Below are 23,360 nucleotides of genomic sequence, written 5' to 3'. Positions count from 1 at the left end.
TCCAAGCAGCACGACACTATAAAAGATTTATAAATCTTTGAAAAGAATTTTTAAAAATTCAACAATTTTTCAGGGCTGATCCAACAGATACCTTTAAGATTATAGAAGGCATCTGACAGGATAGTGTAGCTGCCTTTCCATTTGTTAGGGTGGTAGTCGACCTGAACTGGGGGTCACAAATGGAAGAAAAAGCTAAGTAGTCATCGATAAATCCAATATGTAATTCAGAAGAAACTTCCTTTATCCAGCAAAATGGTTAGAATGTGGACCTTCCTTTTGCAGTCGAGTTAACTAGTTGAAAGTTTTCCAAAGGAGACTTGACAAATATAAAAGAAAATATTAAAAGCAAATACAGATATGGTTAGGTGAAGTCAGGTCTGAGGAGGTTTGTAAAGTATGACTTGTTTCCGGGCTACAGACTCTATGCTTTTTTTTATTCTTCTTAAATCAAAAGGAAGAGTGTTTCTTAGCACTAATTCTAGGGCATTATGATAGCTGATCATATAAATCAAATCATAGGATCCCTAAAGTGTGGAATAGGCCATTCAGCCTATTGAGTCCACACTGACCCTACGAACAGCATCTCACCCAGACCCACTCTTCCTCTCCCATCCCTGTTACCCTGCATTTTCCATGGCCAATCCACCTAGCCTGCCCATCTTTGGACTGTGGGAGGAAACCAGAGCACCCAGAGGAAACCCATGCAGACATGGGGAGGATGTTTGTGTGAAGTTCACACAGTCGACTAAGGCTGGAATCGAACCTAGGTCCCTGGCGCTGTGAGGCAGCAGCTGTGCCGCCCATGATCTACACCAAGAAGCAAACACATTGTAGACCTGGAATCTCTCTAGTCTGAGAGCTAGCGCCACACTAATTTGCTAAATTAATTGCCCAATATTTTATTTCAAGGGTGAGGAAGTTCCCAGTGAATAAAAGTACTATTTACCCCACTCCTGAAGCTATTGTGTACATTTAAAATAAAACATTTGTACAGTCATTTTTGTAATTTATTAGTTAACAGCATCATAAATAATACAGAAACATTTCACAGTCTGTGACAGAGTAACTTCACTTGGCTGTTCTCAGAACATTTTTCGAACACATTTTTCTTTTGACTTGGTATTTATTGCACACCACAAGTTATGCCAACATTTTCTTTGACATAGTATTAAACTAACATGTATTTTTCCTTCCCTTTGTCTCACATTCTAGTCTACAAAGAGGGAAAGGGTACTATTCATCTGTATTGCTCACATAATGCAGAACACTGGTTGGCATTTTGACATTTACCAATAATGGCTCATTTCTATGCTTTGAAACTCTAATCCTTGCTTGGAATCCATGGTGCAACGCAAGCTTGGAGCTCTCATTTTTGTAGATTTAACTATTTTCTATTCTCTACTGTTAATGCATGCATATAAATTTGTCTTATTTGCATTAATTTGTATGTTACCTCACTTTCAACAGGTGTAAGTTGGGTTAAAACAGTTCAGGTAGGAATTGGAGGCAAGCACATTACCCAATTCACTGAAAATGCAGGGCAAGAGAAATTAAAAACCTTTAAAAGGGTTGGGTGCCCATTTTTGCACATTCCAAAACAATTCAAATGAATCAAAAGCCGGCTCAAATTCTTTTTGCGGTAAATTACAACTCAGTTGGAAAAACATAATGCATTTTGGGGAGGAGATACAAATGAAGTGGACAGTTTCAATATATATTTTTTGAAATTGTATTTCAAATTTTAGAAATGTTCACAGTCCACTATAATAAGGGGAGTTTCTGGCCCTAAAATCTCTAGAGTTAACACTGCTTCATTAAGATCCTGGAGGACGAGGGTGATTGTAGGGGTGACTCCAAATTTATGACATGATTGGAATTCTTTGCCAAATGACTGTGCCCTGCGAAATGTTAAAGGATGAAACAAAAAAAGTGCTCTTTTTTGTCTCTAACAAAAAAGGCAGCAAATGGAGTCACAAGTGCAACATTTCCAAGCATGTGACCATCTCAAGATGACTTGTTTGGCGAGGGCATTAATTACAGGGGGCAAAATAAAAAAAGGCCATCTCCTGCTCTTCGTTAAAAGAGGAATTTCACCCCCACAGAACTGGAGACAGGGAGACGCCAGTAAGTGTATGTTTTCAACATGCAGGATTATACGGCAATTTAGTGGATTACACTTCCCCTTTAATTAATTCTGTAATATAAATGGCCTCTTAAGACTCAGGATCCCTTTAAATTGGATATACTGTACAATTTTCCCTTAGCTGATGTCAGATCAGTACCAAAAAGGATTTCAAATAGAATATTATAAGGTTGAAATAAGTACAGTCTGGTTAAAACTGTAGAACCAGCCTTCAACTTAACTAGCCAAGCTTTTTCTTTTTAAATGTAAAGATAAATAAATATAAAGACCACCATTTTAGGAAATAGAATTGTGTGTCCTTCAAATGTGGCAAAGTAAGATTTTTTTCAGTCAAACTACATCAATTTTCTATATTTCTTCTGACGTCTCCCCCTTGCCTCTCCCAAAGGCTCTTGGCTACAAATGAAAATTGGGATTATTTAGAGGGAAGGGTGACTCATATTTTTCTTTTCTGCAAAACAAAGTGTTTCAGCTTGTAAACATCAGGGAGAATGCAAGAATGCCAAATTTCAAACAATCGCAAAAATGTATACTACACAAAAACAGGGTGCTGATCAGTTGGCTGGTCAACTCTATTTGATAAGAAAGCCAAGTGCTTTTGTTTGAGCTTGGAAGTATATGGCTTCCCCGTTGCTTTCTCCATGGCAATGCATTGGCCAAGCAGAGTTATCATCCAAACCAAATCAGCAGCTTTTTCCATGACTCATGAAAAACTAGAATCCAAGTTCATTGGTAATAGCGAAGGCAAATGGAATGTTGGCCTTTATTTCAGAGGGAATAGAGTACAAAAGTCAGAGATTTTGCTACAACTCTCCAAGATACTAGTCAGGTCACCTGGGAATATTGTGAACATTTTTGGGCCCCATTTGTAAGAAAAGATATACTGCCATTGGAGGCATTCCAGAGAAGGGGAGAGAGACAATGACCTAATGGTAGTAGTGCTGGGCTGTTAATCCAAAGACCCAGCTAATGTTTGGGAACCTGGGTTCAAATCTCATCATGGGAGATGGTGGAATTTAAATTCAATTTAAAAAAAAAACACCGTCTGGAATTAAGAGTCTAATGATGACCATGTATATTGCCTTCCTTACCTGGTCTAGCCTACTTGAAATTAGGGTTGGGCAATAAGTGCCAACCTAGTAGTGATACGCTTATCCCATATGAATGAATTAAAAAAAAAATTCATTGGTTTGATTCTTGGTTTGGATGGACTCTGTGGAGAAGGTCAAGTAGATTGGGTATGTACTCGAATATAGAATAAGGAGGGTTCACTTTTTTTCCAAGAATACAAGATCTTCGACACTTGATGGGGTACCTGTGGAATAGTTGCTTCACCTTGTGGATGAGTATGAGAATAAGAGGGCGTGCATTTAATAGAGACATTAGTAGATATTTTTTAGGGCTGTAAATCTGCAGAATTCTTTAGCACAGAGGCTGTTGAAGTTGGCTCACTATGTACATGCAAGACTGAGACAGATATTTTTAGTCAGTAGAAGGAATCAAGGGTTCTGCAGAAAAGACAGCAAAGTGGAGTTGAGAGTTTTCAGATCAATCATGATTTCATTGAATGGCAGAGCAGACTCAATGGGCTGAATGGCCTACTTTTATGTCTATGGTCTTTTTGTATGTAGTATAAAACTGTGATCATTTGAAATTTGGTATTCTTGCATTAGTCCTGATGAGTCCAATACAAAGAACTTTCACAACATGTTTGGCTTATCTAAAATATTCAAGTTTTGTATAACCAAGCCTTTGTTTCAGTTGTTCCAAGGCCCTCCAACCCTCAAAATAACTGCAACAGTGTTTGCAAGTTTAAAACATTAACATAACAGAAAGCAACTACAATACAAAAGCAAAAGAATCCAGGAAATCTGAAATAAAAACAGAAATTACCAAAAACAATCGGGTCTGGCAGCATTTGTCATGGATGATTTCTCACACAAACAATGTCTTTACATTGTTTTAGAGTATTTTCTATTTTTCTTTTAGTAAGTAGCAAACATTAAAACAGATCAAGACTTGCTCCAACCCTTACACCAAATTACCACAACTGCTCACTGGACACACATGGGCCACAGAATTGAAGATCAAGACTCAAAGTAATCTCTGTAACAGTGGAAGGACAACATTAAAAACAGTCTAAAAAAAATAACTTTACTTGTTAAGGACAGATGGGCAGCATTTCATTTAAAATGCAGTCTTTTTTTCCTTTATCTTTCTCCCCCATGCCTCACCACCCCAATTCTTGCAGGACACCAATACAAGCCTATACTTCACCCACTTGAAAAGTCTTCATGCCCATGACTGTGCAATGAATGGCAGTAAGTTATACAAGTTTGCAGAGGAATTATGTTCACACATAGGCATTTTCAAGCAGAACTCATTCAATGTCACTTACGAGCAAGATTCGAGGCAGGGTTCTCTTTCCATGACAGGACATTAGAGACAATTAAACATCTTGATTTTCATTTTTTTTGAAAATTAAAGTCCGACTGTCAGCAGGGATAGTGACAGAAACTGGCGTTTTCCCAAACCCATCTCCATACAGCTGCTGCTTCATGCAGTAACCCTATATTTTTGGATAAACTTCCAGTAGGAAGGAAGAGGAGATTTTTAAGAAATTACTGGACCAATTTAAACACCAACTGAAAAGGGCATTGCTGTCATAGCAATATATTTCATAGAACACATTACTAATGTAAGTGAACACTTAAGTGACTTTTTTTGAAAAACAGTAATCACAGCTCTATTAATTTTAATGAAAAATGCCTTGGTTTGTGGATTAGTGTAACATTTCTCAGCTCATGGCCGCCAACCAATGTTAGATTTTAGGTTATTCCTGGTCTACAGTTGCCTGAACACACGAATATTGCCTGATATTAATAAGATGAACACAGTTGATTTGAAATCACAAACCTAAATCTGTTTTAAGCTGATTATTCCCAACATTAACCTACTGTTTAGTGGGCCAAGTTAATTAGCTTTAATTAGGAATAGCTGTGTTAAAACTCTACAAAAGGGATACTTTCTTTTGGAATGAAAGTACATCTCAATACTTATTTCACTGCCAATCAGCTTACCAGTGTCTCAAGATCAGCAGTGACAAAAGACTATTTTTCCATTAGTTAAAAATCAAAACATCAGCAAATCCAAAAGGCAGGGAAGAGAGTTTTCAACACAGATACGGTGAGGCATATCTCACCATATGCCTCACATATGCATGAGTCACGTTCAATGGCTTCAAGCAAGATATCCATTTGCTTTACTTTCTCTGGTCAATGGTCCAACAGTTGATTACCACAATCTTCAAATAAAAAAAAAGTGGAAAGAGATATATTAAGAGGGCAACAGAAGGAAGGTAAACATTTTTTTCTTTGATTAAAAACTGAAAGACTTGCATATGCTGCAAATCCGAAACAAAAACTGAAGTTACTGGAAAAGCTCAGCAGGTTAGGCAGCATCCGAGGAAAGAAATCAGAGTTAATGTTTCGGGTTCAGTGATCTTTCCTCAGAATCATTCTGAGGAATGCTGACAGACGTGCTGAGCTTTTCCAGCAATTTCTGTTTTTGTTTCATTCATTGATAATTGAAAATTTCTTGACATACAGAAACTCTCTCATTGTTCTTCCTTTTAAATTGTATTCAGTAGAGTTGCTTATGACACTTTATCCCACCTAGTTTCTCTTACTTGGGGGTGGCAATTCATTTTTCTATTCGGCACTGGTAACTTTCCTTCACCTTGTCCTGTTCTGTCCAGAGAGACCGACAGATTCAGACAGTTGGGTAACCAGAGCACTAATGAACTGTGTGGTTTAAAAGACTCCGTATGCAAAGAAGTTACACAAAAAGCTCAGATGACTCATCTCTTACAACCATCCATCAAATCATTCATTAATATGAATCATCACCCACAAAACTGGCATTTGATCTGGGATCTTTCAAAATTGTGAACAAATTTTAAAAGGCATAGCAGAATTACAAGTAATTCTTCTGATAATTAACTGGAATTCTGTGTGTTGATCTTTAACAATTTGTCTTTGGAGACCAATTCTGAATTTTCTGTTTTTTTTAATCAGTTTTGGATAAAATATAAAAGCCACATTAAAATTGGAATCATCTCCTTGATTGCAAGTTCCTCAACACATTATTTGATCTGCAGAACAATTGTTATATAAATCGTGAATATGAAATTTCAGATTTGCATAGATGCATACACTTTATTAGATTCCCATTTCTTACACTGATTCATGTCGACTTTAGGTCTGGCTGTACTCTAATTTAATTGGCAAAACTGCTGTAGATGAATATCAGCAAAATGAGTACATGTTTCGATCTAGCTCCCAGAACACACTCAAGAAAGCAGCTCCTGGAATTATATACACAACTATGGTATACTTCAAGGCTCATTGGATAGTCAACAGACTGGATTACTCCAAATGATTTCTTCCAATTCCAGCTGCATTATACATTTCCAAAATGCATCCTGTGCAAGGACAGTCCCCAAGCTGGATTTGAAACACACTGTGCATAACAAATTATTAACAGAGTGAGAATTACCTAAAGGGGATTTGCAGCAGTTTCATACTTGACAGTTTATTTGTAAAATTTGATCTCTGTGTCAACACAGTCAAAGAACAGATCTGTCATCTCCTCTGGATCAAACGTTCCTCCACTAGTCAACATGTTTTTGATAGCAGTCAATGCTTGTCGCTCAAGGTTTTGCATGGTCTGGTGCAACTTTGCACCATCCTCCTGAAAGGAAACAAGTGTTACAGTGATGTACATTAGTAAGACCCAAGTAAGTATCCTTGCAAAATTCTCACCTCAATCCTATTTCTTCCCATCACTCCACATGCCAGTGTGCTTACTCAACCATTCAATTTGTTCTTAAATTGATAAGTTAAAATGAAGAATCAAGGCTCAGAACAGTCAAAGGAAGGAAGGTAGAGAGAGTAGAATCAGGAAACACTGTTTCAATGACGCCAAATATTGGATTGTAGAAGGGAGAAAGGACTGAGAATGATAGATAAAGAGATCCAAAAGTTTTAAAGGGCAAGGAAATAACTCCTTACAATGTTTTTGTAATAGGACCAGCATTTGTTGCCCATTCTTAATTGCTATCTACATGGTCTTGTTGAGCCAATTGAATAGTAGAGTTCACAGGTTAGTAACATGCATTTAAAAGGAGGCCTTGATAGATTACTGCAGAGCATCTATCAGATGGTATACAGTACTACCTCCATGTACATGAGTCTCGCCACCAATACTGGAGATAGGGATGGAATATGCATTGCTTGACAAAAACAAAGGAAGAGTTTCTAAAGGAATCCTGACTAATCATATTGAAAAGAGAGAATGGGAAATGAACACGAAGAATAAAAGTAGATTTGCCAATTTTGATTGTACATATTCTTGGAGGTTTCAGCAATGTTTGCCCAACTGCAACAGACTCTGTGTTTCACTTCAAAAATTATTGGGAAATGAGGAGGAAGGTTTCCATAAAAGAAAAGCACAATTCTTTATTAAAATAACTCCATCATTCTTCTAATCGGAACAATGACAAGGATGAATGTTTAATTTCTGGATACCCAGGTCAATCTGAAGGCTTTGTAATAAAACTGACGTGATGGATATTGACTTAGTGGGAAGATTGTATGAACCGCAGGTCTGACATCAACTGCATAAAGCAATAATTACATCCCATATAATTCTCACAGGGAAAAGTCCCACAAGAAAATGGAATGTTAACATTTTTCTATGTAACTAAGTGGATATCAAAATTTCTGTTGAATACAAGCAGCCTGGTAAAGTGGGGAATGCAGCAAATGCAACACTGGGATACTTAAGCACAAACTAACATGGCAAGCATTTCCAGCAATGTTGCATACTCATCCCACAGGGGGTGAGGGGCCCAAAGCAAGTCATTCTCAGTGAGGTATCCCCTTCCAATCTGGTAAATTACGCTGGGCTTCACCATGGGCTCTTCAAATTTTCCTGCAAATGAAGGTTTACCCCCATTCTGCCCAATGGATTCCCCAGATGCCTACAATCCCAGTCTGGAGTGGTTGCACCCATTAGCCCTACCCGAGGGAACTGTTAAATGAAGTTGCAACTATTTCTTATACAGTAGAATTTGGAAAGCCTGTAGTTCAAGAGAATACTTGCTCTTCCCCTGTACCATCTTGTTCCTCATTTCCAAACACATCACTCTATAATTAGCAATCAGATTGGAGGGCTAGCAGTTATAGGATAGCTAGAGATTTTGGGTAGATTATCCCATTTTCTGGTGGATGACCAGAACCTTATGAAGTTAATGTTATGGCTGATGAGTTATTCTTTGCCAGTAAAAAGATAATTAATACCTGTCCACTCTCCATCACAGCTCTGGCCTGTTGGTGGGCCTTGTATAATTCATGTCTGCGATCCAGTTTTCTCTGGAACCGAGGCTGTGTCCTGACAGGATCATCATCACCATAATTCGGAGAAATCACCATTGGGACTGGCATAACATCATTGATAAAGATGAAGGGTTTGAAGACAGATCTATTAATACATTTTTTAAAAATAAAATTAGTGTGGAGTGCGAAGGAACAGAGGGAAGTCATACAACAGTCACCACAAACTATTACCCACTCACTCCCATACACAAAAATGTTTTTCAAAAATTTATGATTTCTCTTCTCGCTGCAGAAAAATCAAAGTCATCAAGTCAAATCAAAACTCAAAGCAAACTTGGAAATAATTTTTGTTATAATGTGTACCCATACATTTTACAAATGACTACATTCAAGTTTCACTTCAAGACCATGACAGTAGGAGATAAAGGTAAAGTTAAAGTCATCATAGTGTTACTAGATCGTAGGGCTGCTCTCTCAGAGAGAGAGATGACTGCGATGGTTTAACCAGAGGGTCACCCTGCATTGAAAAAAAAATGCCAACATTCCATTTAAGAGGATATCAAAATTTCTGTTGAATAAGAGAGCCCTTCATGATAACCTCAACCAGTACAGGAATCGACCCCATACTGTTGGCATTACTCTATCACAAACTGGCCATCCTGCTAATTGAACTAATTGACCCCCAATACAAAGTACATCATTGCAGATTAATAAATTCATCTGATAAAACATCAAATAATGGATTGCCCCTTTAGCAGAATCCATCAGAGTTTGACTTCGATATATTGGAGATAAGAAAATATCTGCTATAAGCAGGGGAGATGGTAATGCAGATGTAATGTCACTGAACTTGAAATTCAGAAGCTCAGGCTAATGTCTATAACATGGATTTGAATCCTACCAAACCAACTAGCGGAATTTAAATCCATTAATATTTAAAAGTCAGTCTTTTAAAAGAGTGACAATGAACCCACTGTTGATCGTCTTAAAAACTCACTTGGGTCACCAATGCTGTACAGAGAAGGAAATCTGCTGTCCTTATCTAGTCTGACCTACATGTGACTCCAGACCCACAGCAATGTAGCCAATTCTGAAAAGGCCTAGCAAGTCACTCAGCTCGAGGGCAATGAGGGACAGGCAACAAATGCTGCTGTTACTCAGGGTGTTACTTTCCATCAGAGAACAAAAGGAAAGAGAAACACAATACTGTTAAGGAAAGTTAAGAGTGTTTACCAACTTTGGTTAACTGACCTTGAAGGGTCAGGAGTGGCTGTAAAGAAATGCACACAGGGCAAACTGTCATCCTGAGGTAGAATGGAAACCATACTGCCTGTGGTACAGACAGTTTCGGAGTCCACGCAGATTCCACTTTCTTTATCACGTAGGATGTCCATGATAGTCTCAGCTTGGATGCTTCCCACTGTGATGCAATGGAACATTATTACATACAAAGTTAAGTTTCTTAAACACTTCAAGATCTTCCTTGTATCGTGACTGGATCGATTGTCACGATTAGTTAACTATTGGATGTATGACCTCCACTATCACACACTACAGCAACTGTGTGACCCATCTACAATATGCCCTACAGCAACTCATCAACATCTTAACAGCATTCCAATGTACAAATTCAATTGTATCAATCTAAAACTTAGAGCTAGTCCTTTCTCAAATGAAATTAGAGAACATATCCACATGCAGATGGTGGTACAAGTTTGGTTTTCTCTTCAAAAAACAGTGAAGTTCATTTAACTTTAAATCAAAGATTGATATACTTTCTTGTTAATCTAAAGATGGAAGGGAAAAAAGGATATATGTAGGTAATTGACAATAGGTCACAGATCAAGCGTGGTCCCTGAATGGTATAAAAAGGCTTGAGGGGCTAAAATCCCTTGTGTTCCCAAATACCCAAGATTATCAACAATCCACCATCACACAACTGGCCTCATGGGAAAACAAAATCATAGGCAGAAGCTTCTTTTTCTTCCCCTATGTGGGATAGGGACCAGAAATTTGGCAAGTTGCTTAGTCAAGGGTTAACAGAAGGAGCCGTGTATTTCTTGGAAAATTCTGGAATACTGAGGAAAATTAAAGTAAATTCCGATGTGTTGTGGAATACCTTTGTGTTAGTTCCCACAGAAGTGGCCGAACTGTCAATATTTTGCAAGATAAAAAAGATCTTTAATGGAGGGGATGTATAGGTGGAATGTAATGTAGAACTGAATTCATAGCTAAGTAGTCTTGAGCTGTACAATGTTCAGTTAATAGTGTTAGTGTTACTTTTTTTAACAACAATAATGAAGTTGTTTTTTGTATATAAGTGGAAAATCTTGTGGCGTGGTTCTTTTAATTATAGTGTCATTTGAGATTTCCCTCCAGTTGTTATACCAGTAACCGTGTTTTCAACTACTCGCTCACCTGTCTAACAACACTTGTGTGCAATAATATTACTTAATGATTCTGAATTTTATTCACCTTCTTGTTTACAGAGCAGCTCCTTGCCTCCTGTGTAACGAACATTTGCAGCCTCCATTCTCATTGGTGGGTTAGTCGGGGAGAAAATCTTGGAGAAGTTGAACTCACCAACACCACTCCACCATCCCCGACGCTGGGCATAGTTTCGAAGCTCAGGGTGCTCAAAGCTGATCTCTGTGGTGATGGTCAGCTGATTGGAGATATTTTTTGCTCCTTCTGATAAGTATAAAGAACATGCGTATAAAAGAAACTGAGTCAAATTTGTGATAGGACATAAATTTTACATCAGTCAGATTCAGTTCATTTTATTTCTCCCCCTTCAATTTGTGCTGAGGCAAGCTGGAGCTGTGGCAGTGCCAACTATTCTCTGGCTACTCAGTCACACCTCTAATTCATTAAATGTGATCCCAGACATTGGGTGAGTGAGTTAGGAAGTGTCATACTAGATTTGAAACATTAACTTTGTTTCTTTCTCCACAGAAGCTACAATCTGAGTTTCTCCAGCATTTTCATTTTTTTTTAAATTTTAGATTTCCATCACCCCACATTTTGGTTTTTAAATGAGTGACAATCATTTATTTGATTCATTGCAGTTAACCTCTGTGACCAAGATCATACACATCGATTACTAGTTAGCAATTTAGAGGAATAGTCTAAATGTCAAAGAGACACCTTTTTGGAGTAAAGTAGGAAAGGGCTTGACACACAAAGGGTGGTAGAATTTCAGAACTCTCTTCTGTAAATGGTTATTGACAGTAGGCCGGTTATTAATTCTAAAATAGTGATGTGTTAGTCAAAGATACAAAGGGATATGGAGCAACAGCAGGTAACATAGGGTGAAGATTAACCAGGAATCACTAAATGACAGAACAGGCCGAAGTTAAATGGTCTCCCACTGTTCCTATGATTGCAATCTCTCTTTAAACTTTCTACCCTCTACCTCCAATGTGTTAAAAGCAATTCTACTGTTCCTTTGAATGAACTCAACAAAGACCTGGCAACAATTTGGCATTTGTATGCTACACAAATTATTTAAGACAAGAGCTTTTTGATCATAATAAGAAGTCAGTCATCATGTTGATTCTATCAATGTCCATTTCTTGACAGTTTACTGGGCACTTGGATAAGAGCAAAGTCTTTACCAATCCAGTTTCCAGTCCAAACTCCATCAACCTCCACCCTCTGGAAATTGCACAACAGATTGTGTGGGAGAAGCTCAGGAACACAACTAGAATTAAGCATAACTGACCGGCATCACATTGTTACTCAATATCATCATCAGTAGACATGAAGTGAATAACAATTTAAAGTCACTGAATTGTTACAGTGCAGAAAGAGGCCAATTAGCCCATAGTGTCTGCTCTGGCTCTCAAAAATCAGCTGTGTCATTCTCCTGCCTTCTCCCTCTACCCTGCATATTGTTCCTTTCAAATAATCATCTCTTTCCCTTTTGATGTCTCAATTGAAACTGCCTCCACCGTACTTTCACACAGTGCATTTCAGAACCTAACTACTCATTGCATGTAAAAGTTACCCTCCTATCACTTTTGCTTCTTCTACTAATGACTTTAAATGGTCTAAGTGATTTTAATAGATAGGAGACAATCATACAACAACAATCCTGGTATACCCATCTGCTACAAGTGAGCAGGATGACTAATTTTAGTTTATGATAAACCTTGATTCTACAATAACAATTTTACCACAGTTGTCAAACACACTGGCACATTTAGACTGAAGACATAATATATTGGCATTTTGAGACTGTATAGAGGCTTAGCAAATAATTCAAAGAAGCCTGGACTGAAAAACATAATACTGAACCAAATCAGCATCCTGTCAGTATTCAAAAACAAGACAAAGCCACTGGATAGTTTAGACATGTAAATAAATGATTCATGATAAAATATGAATGTGGTTGTACATTTTTATGCAAAGTGATCACACCAAGTATATAATCTATTCGGGAATTGCAATGCACCGGAGCCTAAAGCTCTTAGTCATATGGAAAGTTCCACTTGATAATAAGTTGGCTTTGTTTCTCCCCCATCCTGAGCCAGTTATTTCTCCTTTACCAAGAATTATATATCATAAGTTTCTTTTTGCTAAGTGGCTGAAAGGAGTTTTACATATCTTGGGTACATGCAGTAGTTTGGAATATGCACTGTTTATTAGAGAAATGTAGTGCATTTTTGCTTCGGCACTGCATTGACTTAAGGGCCTCAAATGGAGTTCTGCAGACTGCAACATTGTGAAATCTTTAATATTACTTTATTAAGAGAACACAGATTAACCACAAAATGATTTTCACCATTGACCTGAAATTCGCTGAGCAGCCCAGTATTGCCCAGATGTCTCCAGTATCCAAGCCTCTTTTCTATCCACAATCAGAAAAGTATTATGATAGCTGAATGCTTCTGGGGATTCTTTGCAGTTTCCACCCTGGCCATACTGCTCCAAAAGGGATGTAATAACATCAAGGGCTTCCTTAGCAGTGGAACCTCTCTCCAGTCCAAGCCTAAGGGAGGAATGGGAGACAGGATAAAGTAGGAGGAGATTACAATCTAAACCATGCATCGTAACAGTGTAAGGGAAAAAAAAAATCATTTGGTGAACTTCAAGAGAGGGAAAAACTGGAGGCATGTGCATCAGCTTCAATTACATGTCAGACACACAAGCTAGAGACGCATTTTGATCGGTATTCTATTATTGTGAAAAATTTGCAAACAAAATGCAATAGATTTAATCACACTTACAATTCACACCCCTTTTAATAAAAATGTACAAATATTACTAATGGTGTTAAAGTGAATGAGATAGCCATGTGGCAAACATTTTGTATAAAGATACTGTCTTTTCCTGCATTCCTCAAAGTTATTCAGGTTAGCCCTTGAATACACTCTCCCTGCAGATGCTTTTACAAATAATCAAATAACTGTAATTAAAGACTCCTGTGGTAGCTAGAAGTAACCACAATAAAGGTGGTATTCACTGACGAATATTTAACAAGTTCTTCTAAAGATGGCATTTGTACAGCTCCTTTCACAAAGTCAGGAGAATCCGAAATATTTGCTTCTCCCACTTCCAAATACAGGAGCTACTTATTACTTTAAATGGTTAGATGCTATGGGAAGGTAATATAAAGAGCATTTTCAGACTATATGCTGTTTAGGGTGATGGCACTTGACTATTGATCTAGGAGTTTAAATCCTAACATGACAAGTAGAGCAATTGAATACATAAAATGTCATCATTTTGTACATGCATAAGAAATAAAAACCAAGTACTGTGGTTAGCTCAATTGGCTGAATGGCTACAATTGTTGCAGAGTGATGTTGATATTATGGGCTCAATAACTATACTGTTATCAGCAATTCATGTCAGCCTCTCTCCTCTCCTTACCCCACAGTGTGAAGTGGTGGCCCTCCATCTATACCCAACCTATAGTCTGGCTTGAACGGAGAGAGAGATGCCTGATTTTCCTTTGTGGACAAGGACTAATTATCTATCAAATTTACAGATTTGTTACAAAAACTCAGCTGGTTCACTTTTCATTAAAAAGCAGGGCTGCCTCCACTTTCTGGAGAAAGTGAGGTCTGCAGATGCTGGAGATCAAAGCTGGAAATGTGTTGCTGGAAAAGCGCAGCAGGTCAGGCAGCATCCAGGGAACAGGAGAATCAACGTTTCGGGCATAAGCCCTAATCCCTGGATGCTGCCTGACCTGCTGCGCTTTTCCAGCAACACATTTTCAGCGCTGCCTCCACTTTCTACCCTGTCTTTACATGTTTTCTATGCATGGTCAATATAGAAGAGTTAATGGTTAGGAGGAAGTCATTTGCCTAATCATGTCTGTCCCAGTCAAAATATAAAAAGGGGGAATATAGCCCTGTAGGTTATAGCATTTTATGTATTTATCCAAATATATTTGAAATTCAATGAGGAATTTTACATTTACAATTCTTTTGGACAGAGTTCCAGACCGTCAAACCAAGATAAAGTTTCTTTAATATGCTCCTGGTTCATAACCAAATTACTAAGGGAAATAAAATCTTCCTATCCACTATTTACCTAGAATTAATCTTCCTTAGCCTCTTCTGTTGCAAAACAAGCAATCTAACCCTTCCACCTAACTAAATATCCTCTACTACTGGTAACATCATTGCAAAACCCTCTCAATACACTTCTGTGCAACTTACTAATGTTTTATCCAGCTTTAGAAGAACTTCCCTGCTTTTATATTGAAATGAATTTAGATAATAAAAAGATGCTAGATGAAACTCACCCTGCATGCCTTAAGCCCCACTATTTACTTAATGCTAATACTCCTAGTTCAACAGGAATAGGCAAAATTTGAATGTAGGTAATTTTGACAAGATAAAAACTTAGTCCTCAAATGTTATTTCTAAGCACTTTTACAGCAAGGCATAAAAAAGGAAAAATATCAAACCAAAATGGCGCCAACCATTGAGTTGAAAATTCCCACTATCAAGGAGCATCCCATTAAGTCTAATCTCAAAATTGAAATTGAGTTCAAAGCTGATGCTCCATCATGCTAAGTTCCTGAAGTTGATATAAAGTAACCCAGTGACTACTGTGCAATAATATCTACTGGTTATGAAGCATTTGTACTGATACAATGGTTTTCATCTTATTATAAATGGAAAGAAGCTTCTACCTGACGAGGTCCATTCCAAGAAGTGCTTCCTCCTCATTGACAGGCTCTTTCGTCCACACGGCCTCGTTGCCAATGCAGACACCATGGCTGTTGGCACCCATTTCAGCTCCCCACAGCCAGGCCGGCCTGCTGAGAATTACTGCATGTGTTTTCTCAATCTGCTCGATTTCAATGTAGGTGCACTGTTCAATTAAAAAAAGTACACTGAGTGTGGTCTGTAGCAGATATAGGCAGTTCTTCTAAAAATGATGTGGAGGGGCCGATGTTGGACTGAGGTGGACAAAGTTAAAAACCCAAATGGGTACATCCATTGCTATGTGCTAAACCAAACAATCCATGTGTTATGGTACCTTGAAGAGAATTAAGTGGTGCTGTAATTGAGGTGCTTAGAATAACTAAAGGATTTTGACCAGATAGCTGGAGAAATCCCTAACAAGAGGGTATGAACTTAAAATTAGAGCCAGTCCATTCAATGCAATTGCAGGAAGCACACATTTCCATGAAGGTTAATGAAAATATAGATCTCTAATATAAAAAGTAGAGGCTGAGGATAGACAGAAAATTTTGTTGATTTAAAAAAAAATCAAATATGGATATGGAACCAAGGCAGGCAAATGGGGACAAAATAAGATAAGCCATGACCTAACTAAATAGTAGAACTGACTTGAGGGAAGAAATATCCTACTCCTGATCTTACTTAGTAAGGAACTTAATAATGGAATATCATAACTGTTTATTTTTCTGCTGCACAAAACTGTATGTTCACCGTAGTATTTTGCAAACTCATGTGACTGTTGGAGAATCAGAATCCCTACAGTGCGGAAAAAAGCCATTTGGCCCACTGAGTTTACAATGACCCTCAGAAGGGTATTCCACCCAGTCACAGCTCTCCCACCCTATTTCCATAACCCTGTAACTACCATGCCTAATCCTTCTACCCTGCACATCCCTAGACACTACAGACAATTTAGCATGGCCAACCACCTAACCTGCACACCTTTGGATTGCTGCATCACACTGTTTAAGAAGAAAAAGATAACCTCATAACGAGGTCAAACAGAAGTTTCTTGAGCCCGTGCAGAAAATGTGAAGAAAATGTGCACACAGTATGCACCTTAATTATTGCAGTGTCTGGGAAGGACAGGTGTGGAAGTACCTGTTATTTTCAAGTTATTTCCAAGCTTTGAAGTGGAGACCTTAATGAAGCTAAACTATTCTAGAAAGTGGGTGGCAAAATAGACAAGGAAAGAATGTGGAAAATACCTCTACTACCTTCAGTTTACCTGAAACTCAAAATAAGATTATAGATGTAGAAACATGGTGCCTAAAATTAGAAGACTTGTCTTTACATTATTTTTTTCAAATCAATGGAAGATAGTCATAAAAAACGATTGCATAAGATACATGAACATCCATAATTTGGATATAAGCTTCCGTACAACAAATTTCACTTTTGAACAAAAAGTGATTTGAAGTGGTTTTCTAACTAGTAAAGGAACCTTGAATAATCATTAGAGCAAATGATCTTTAGGAAATGCAACAGCATAGCAAAGGAAAAATTTAACTTGAAGATCTAAATGACCAGGAAACAGCAACTTTCATAACAGTGTAGGAAATATGGTAAGTCATATTATACAGATGCTTGACGTTTTCACTGTAAATTTCCCTACAAGAATCAGTAATTCAAAAAGATTAAAACGAGTGGGGAGAGAAGCTAATCAATGGTATTTGCATTCTGTATCAGAAAGTGTTAGAGATTCTGTGTATCAATATGCTAGATGATAGCATAAAGCTTCAATAGGAACTCTCAATACTCAAGACTTTTAAAATTAAAAAAAGCTCAACAAATGTACCTCAAGACCATTTGCTTGCATTAATACTTTGCTCCAAAAGGCAGACTCTTAAACAATGAAATGCAAATTCACAGATGCACCTCACACATTTATGCACCTGACACATTTATGCACCTCACACATTTATGTACCTCACACATTTATGTACCTCACATCAGAGAACTTTCATTGAAGGCTGACAAACCAATTGTGATTCAAGACTGTAAATTTGGATAATACTCCAATTTCCAATCATTTAATTGTCTGGGAAACTGTGAAAACTGTCTGCATTCAAGGACCTCCAATATAGGCAAACTTGCATTAGCAAGGCAGCAAAACAAAATTGTTCTTTCTATTTAATTTCTGTCTCTGTCATCACTCCACCTTCTTTGTCAATAGTTTCTCTCTGAACCAAGTGTTCTCAGCACTTTTTTTCTTTATTCACGGTCAGATTCCAGATGGAAAACAGATGTCACTCTCTTACCTCTACCTTAGAGCCTGGTACATACACAGCTGTAGGAAAGTAAATCACTTCCTGAACCTCATCCCATGGTCTGTCCGAGTTCTTCCCGAAAATCACCTCTTTTCTCTCAGTGGCAGGTGGAAGAGCAACAAAGCAGTCACAAGAAGAGGGAGCACAGACGATACTAGCAGTCATTCTGTCAGAGACAGAGAGCGCCATCACTCTAAAGTCAGTATTACACAGTAACAAAGTATTTATAAACCAAAGGTTCTTGCGCCTCTTTACTGTTCCAACTTGGATACCATCCCAACTTAGAATAAGAATCGCCAATCCTTCAATTCAATTTAGCTCAAAATCCTGAAACTCCTTACCAACAGCACGGTGGAGGAAACTACATCTCAGATGACAGCAGTTCAAATGCTCCACCCTTTCAAGAGCAACTGGAGATGGCCAATAAACTCCTGCCTTGCCAGCAATGCCTAAATCCCAATAATGAATATTAAAATAAAACCACTGCTTACTTTTATTAATCCAAAAGCAAAGATTGTTATCTTAATTTGCTAGTTTGGAGCAAATACTGAGATAGTCAATCCAGAAGCTCCTTGGTTCAATGTCTGGTATAGCTGAGTCAGACAAAATATCAGGAATGGTATTATCATTGGTCTCAATGTCCAGGTTTAAAGAGGAGAGGGGACAAGAAAAGTCTTGCTCCTGCTTTCTATTCATCAACCCCCATGATAACTTGATACATAGGCAATAGTGGGCTCACATATGATGTTGTATACCTTGTTGACTGTTGAGGATCAAGCATAGTGAATGGCTCTTGGGTGGTATGAGAAAGTGCATGTGAAAGTCTATGAGATTTTCACAACATATTATTCAGCTGTTGCTTTTGGAATTGGGTCCTTTTTCAATAAAACTCCCCCATGAAATGATTATCAATTTCCTGAACAGGTGACAAATGAGCAGTTCTGGGAGCTAAAGGGGCACCCATTCAGTTTAAGCATGGAAACAAACTTTTTACACCCCTGATCAAAAGTGTTTTATAACCAAAGAAACCTGGAGTGTAGTCATTGGCCTAAAATTCATGTCAGCCAATTGCCAAGAAAGATCCCACAAATTGGTCATTAACTTAAAATGTTGGCTACTTCTCCCTCCAGAAACACTGCCAGGCCATCAAAGCATTCCCAGCAATTTATATTTTTATTTCAGAATTGCAGTGTCCCCCGTATTTTCTTTTTGTTCCACATGCAGGATGGAGTTAATATCAGTTAGGGAATGATGAGAACACACTATCTTCTTTACATCACTCATGGAGTCAGAGATGTACAGCACAGAAATAGATCCTTCGGTCCAACTCATCCATGCCGACCAGATACCCCAACCCAATCTCGTCCCACCTGTTAACACCTGGCCTATATCCCTCCAAATCCTTCCTATTCATATACCCATCCAGATGTCTTTTAAATATTGCAATTGTACTAGCCTCCACCACTTACTCAACCAGGTAAAACTAAAACGCAGGACTACTTGATTTTCAAATAAAGGAACCACCATGACACAGACAGGGTTAAATGATCTCAAGTACTGTTAAACCCAGCCACGTCCAGTAGTGAATGATGGCATATAATTACACAACTAATAAAAGGAAGAGGCTCCACATATCCATGCTTCAATAATCCCATGGGCCTTCTCTCCATTTCCCACCCCAAATGAGACAGAGTCTCGCTTTGGCGTCGCATTACTCCCGACAGCGCAGCACTCCCTCAGTACCTGTACTTACAATGTCAAACCAAACAATGTGCTCAGGTTTTGGGAGAAGGACTTGAACTCACCACCTTCTGATTCCAGAGGGGAGAATATTACTTACTCACTGGCAGATGTTTCTACAAAACTGAGACCCGAGGTGTGGATGTATCATTAATAATTGGTTACAGTAACTGGTCAGTTTCAGATTACAGCTGCTGTTTGCAGTTTCACTAGGCCCCAAAAAGAGCCCGATAGGATCACAATATTATAACCTGTGGTCTGCAGTCCAAATCCTACCAAGCGAAGAGAGAGAGAAAAAAAAACAAAGCTCGGGCAGAAAGAGACTGGGGAAGAAATATCAATATTCGGGCCCTGCAGACAGAGCCGCAATTGGGCGGATTCCCACCTACACCTTACAAATAACAATGCCACTCGCCACTCCGCAAAGCTTGCGGTATTTTCCCAACAAGAGGACAAAAACACTCACTGTTACCCTCCACCAGATTTCCCTACCTTTGTTTATATAGAGTAAATCCCAGCACTGCTCAGACTGAGCTGAGATCAATGTCTGACTCTCTTTCTCTCAGAGTCAGCTGACACTCCCAGTCCCACACACATACACCGTTAGGTAGTAAAGTTAACCCCCTCGCTCTCTATACGGAAGTGGCCGCTGTCCAGGAAATGAGAAACCTCCGGCCAAAACGCCACGTTGAGAGCTACCACACTCTTCCGTCAGCAATCTACTCCCACTCTGTAACAGATGTCCTGCAAAAATATAGCAAAATGCTTTGCCACATGGTTTGTCTCTTAACCCCTTTCTCTCCACAAGCTAATAATGGGAATAATTGAAAAATTGTTTCCGTTTACATCAGAAAGAAAGCTTACATTTTTATAGCGCATTGCCATCATCGGATGTCCCAGAGTGCTTTACAGTCAATGATGTACTTTTTAAAGTGAATTGGGTTGTTGTGATGTGGGAAATGTGGCATCTAGTTGCACACAGGAAGCTCTTATAAACAGCAATGTGATAATGACCGGATAATCTGCTGAAGGATGTTCTTCAAAATATGGCCCTGAGGTCTTTTGCATCTATCCAATGTATGGGGGGGGGGGGGTCTCCACTTCATGACTCGTCCAAAAAGCTAGAATCTCTGACACTGCAGTATGCACCAACCATGAAATGCTACTAATCTGTCTCTGAATATGCCTGAGGTTTTACAGAAGTTTATAAAATCATGAGGAGCATGGATAGGGTAGACAGCCAAGATCTTTCCCCCAGGGTAGGGGAATTCAAAACTACAGGGCATAGGTTTAAGGTGGGAGGGGAACGATTTAAGTGGGACCTGAGGGGCAACTTTTTTCACACAGAGGGTGATATATGTGTGAAACAAGAAGATGTAGGTGGGGGTGGTGGTGGTGTGGTGGGCTGGTACAATTACAAAATTTAAAAGGTATCTGGATGGGTACATGAATAGGAAGCGTTTAGAGTGATCAACAGTTACAGGCAGAAAGTAGGAGAATGGGATTGAGAAACGTATCAGCCATGATTGATTGGTGGAGCTGACCCGATGGGATGAATGGCCTAATTCTATACCTATATCTTATCAGGCCAAATGCTGGTAAATAGGACTAGATTAATTTAGGATAGCTGGTCGGCATGATCAAATTGGACGTGAGGGTCTGTTTCAATGTTGTACATCTCTATAACTCTATGATTCTAAGTGTTCCATCTATCAAAACCCAGTCAAATGTGAATTAAAAATAACACATTCTAAATTCTGCATAACGTAAATGAGAGATAAGACACCTACTATACCAGCTTAATAGAAAAAAGTTTGTATGACAAGAAATGGGATGTCTAATTTGTCTCAAAAAGATATCAACCTTAACGTGAAGGAGGCAGAACATAGACTAAATGTAGGTTAAATCATCCAAAATATTTTGGAACAAAAATATAAATTCCTGGAGAAACTCAGCAGGTCTGGCAGCATTTGTGGAGAGAAAACAGAATGAATGTTACAAGACAGCTCATGGTGAGACACTGGAGTCATAACATTGACTCTCTCTTCTCCCCACAGATGCTGCCAGACCTGCTGAGCTTCTCCAACAATTTCCATTTTTGTCTCAGATCTCCAGCATCTGTAGTTCTTTGTTTTACCTTTTGTAACAAAACCACTAGATCAGTGGAAATGTCAGTATTGTGATTCATGTTCAAAACATTAAGAGAGATAACAAATGTATTCAAGATGTATCTTTAATTCCGGAAGGCATCCATAGAATCCCTACAGTGTGGAAACAGGCCCTTTAGCCCAACAAGTCCACACTGTCCATCCAAAGAGTAACCCACCCAGACCCATTCCCGCTACCCTATATTTACCCCTGACGAACCTAATCTACACATCCGTGAACACTTTGGGTACTTTAGCACAGCCAATTCGCCTAACCTGCACATCTTTAGACCGTGGGAGGAAACCAGAGAACCCAGAGGAAACCCACGCAGACACAAGGAGCATGTGCAAACTCCACACAGTCACCCAAGGCTGGAATCAAATCTAGGTCCCTGGCTTTGTGAGGCAGCAGTGCTAACCATTGAGCCACCATGGCCCCCAAACATAGGACAGTCCTGGAGGGGTTGGCGACACAGCCTGAAGCCAAGAATTACTCAAGTCACTTAGGTTGTGACTTTTGAATATAGCTGAGGTCTCTTGACATATCCAATTTGATTTGGTATCAATCAGACATTATTCAACACAGCATTGGGAAGAACTATTATCCTAGGATCTACTTTCAGGTATTTAATTTGATACAAGTATGTTTTCTGAGAATTGACTTTGGTGCATGCTGCATGATGTTGGACCCCAGCACCTTTGGGGCAGATTCAAATAAGGATGAAAACTCAGAAACTGAAAATTTTGCTGAACTCTTTTTGAGGCTGTTATGGGCTAAACACAAAAACTGAGATGTGTGTCCATTAGCACTGGACACCTTGGCCAATCCAACTGTTCACACTGATCAGGTCAGTCTACAACTTAATCTGTCTGTGTTAAAATAACTCAGCAGCATCCACACAGTTTTGAATCACTTCTTTGATTACAGTTTCTCTAAATATCTTAAACTTCTTTCAGGTGATTTAGAAATCTCAAACAACTTCAATGTCAAAATCAGGGAAGCATTGGAAATGTCATCTGAGATGAGAAAAAGTGAATCTGACCACAAGAAACTATTGAAATACAATATATCCTGTATTGACCTTTTTACATTTTTTTATTTATGCAGATTATCCTCAGTTGGGCCAATTCACTTTGTTAGAAATGTGTAAGATCGAAATTCCTGTTACAAGTTGATCATGAATTGCAGATCTGAAGCTGGCTTTAACTGGCTAACACAAGCCTTTGCAATGTATTCTGTACAACCTTATGACGAAATGGTTCGTTCAGAAAAGGTCTTGAAGATTCCTCCCAGCTTTTTTTTTTTGACTTTGTACTGCCCTCGTGTGGACAGAGGATTTCATAACTCTTCCCCAGCTCACTAGCTGAAATCTATGCAATTAAATATAAAGAGGAAAAACTATTGACTTCTTTAGGCAAAACGTAAGTCACTGTTTAGAAGTTACTGTTAGAAGATT

At 38.6% G+C, this 23,360-nt stretch overlaps 1 protein-coding gene across 1 annotated transcript; it reads right to left on the bottom strand.

Moving 5' to 3' along the window:
- Window positions 1-993: 993 nt before the first annotated feature.
- scrn2 (secernin 2) lies at window positions 994-20,490 on the bottom strand. Its single transcript, XM_043674867.1, has 9 exons — window positions 20,249-20,490; window positions 18,008-18,182; window positions 15,692-15,873; window positions 13,335-13,534; window positions 11,017-11,232; window positions 9,793-9,961; window positions 8,506-8,686; window positions 6,701-6,895; window positions 994-5,447 (listed from the first exon to the last, which is right to left on the bottom strand). The coding sequence occupies exons 2-8, from the start codon at window positions 18,179-18,181 to the stop codon at window positions 6,737-6,739; spliced, it is 1,281 nt and encodes a 426-aa protein (XP_043530802.1). The 5' UTR covers window position 18,182; window positions 20,249-20,490; the 3' UTR covers window positions 994-5,447; window positions 6,701-6,736.
- Between the last annotated feature and the right edge of the window lie 2,870 nt (window positions 20,491-23,360).

The sequence above is a fragment of the Chiloscyllium plagiosum genome, chromosome 33, assembly GCF_004010195.1.
Source record: "Chiloscyllium plagiosum isolate BGI_BamShark_2017 chromosome 33, ASM401019v2, whole genome shotgun sequence".
Taxonomy (NCBI): Eukaryota; Metazoa; Chordata; class Chondrichthyes; order Orectolobiformes; family Hemiscylliidae; genus Chiloscyllium; species Chiloscyllium plagiosum.
The sequence above is the reverse complement of the archived record's forward strand: the minus strand, read 5'-3'. Positions and strand labels throughout refer to the sequence as shown.

Bases quoted from the DNA above. Each gene is read 5' to 3' on its own strand.
- scrn2 (XM_043674867.1), bottom strand. From the start codon at position 18,181: ATGACTGCTAGTATCGTCTGTGCTCCCTCTTCTTGTGACTGCTTTGTT. The intron at 15,874-18,007 runs GTAAGAGAGTGA...TTAATTGAACAG, and splicing joins TACCAGGCTCTAAGGTAGAG to TGCACCTACATTGAAATCGA. The intron at 6,896-8,505 runs GTATTAATTATC...GTTTCCTTTCAG, and splicing joins CTGTGATGGAGAGTGGACAG to GAGGATGGTGCAAAGTTGCA.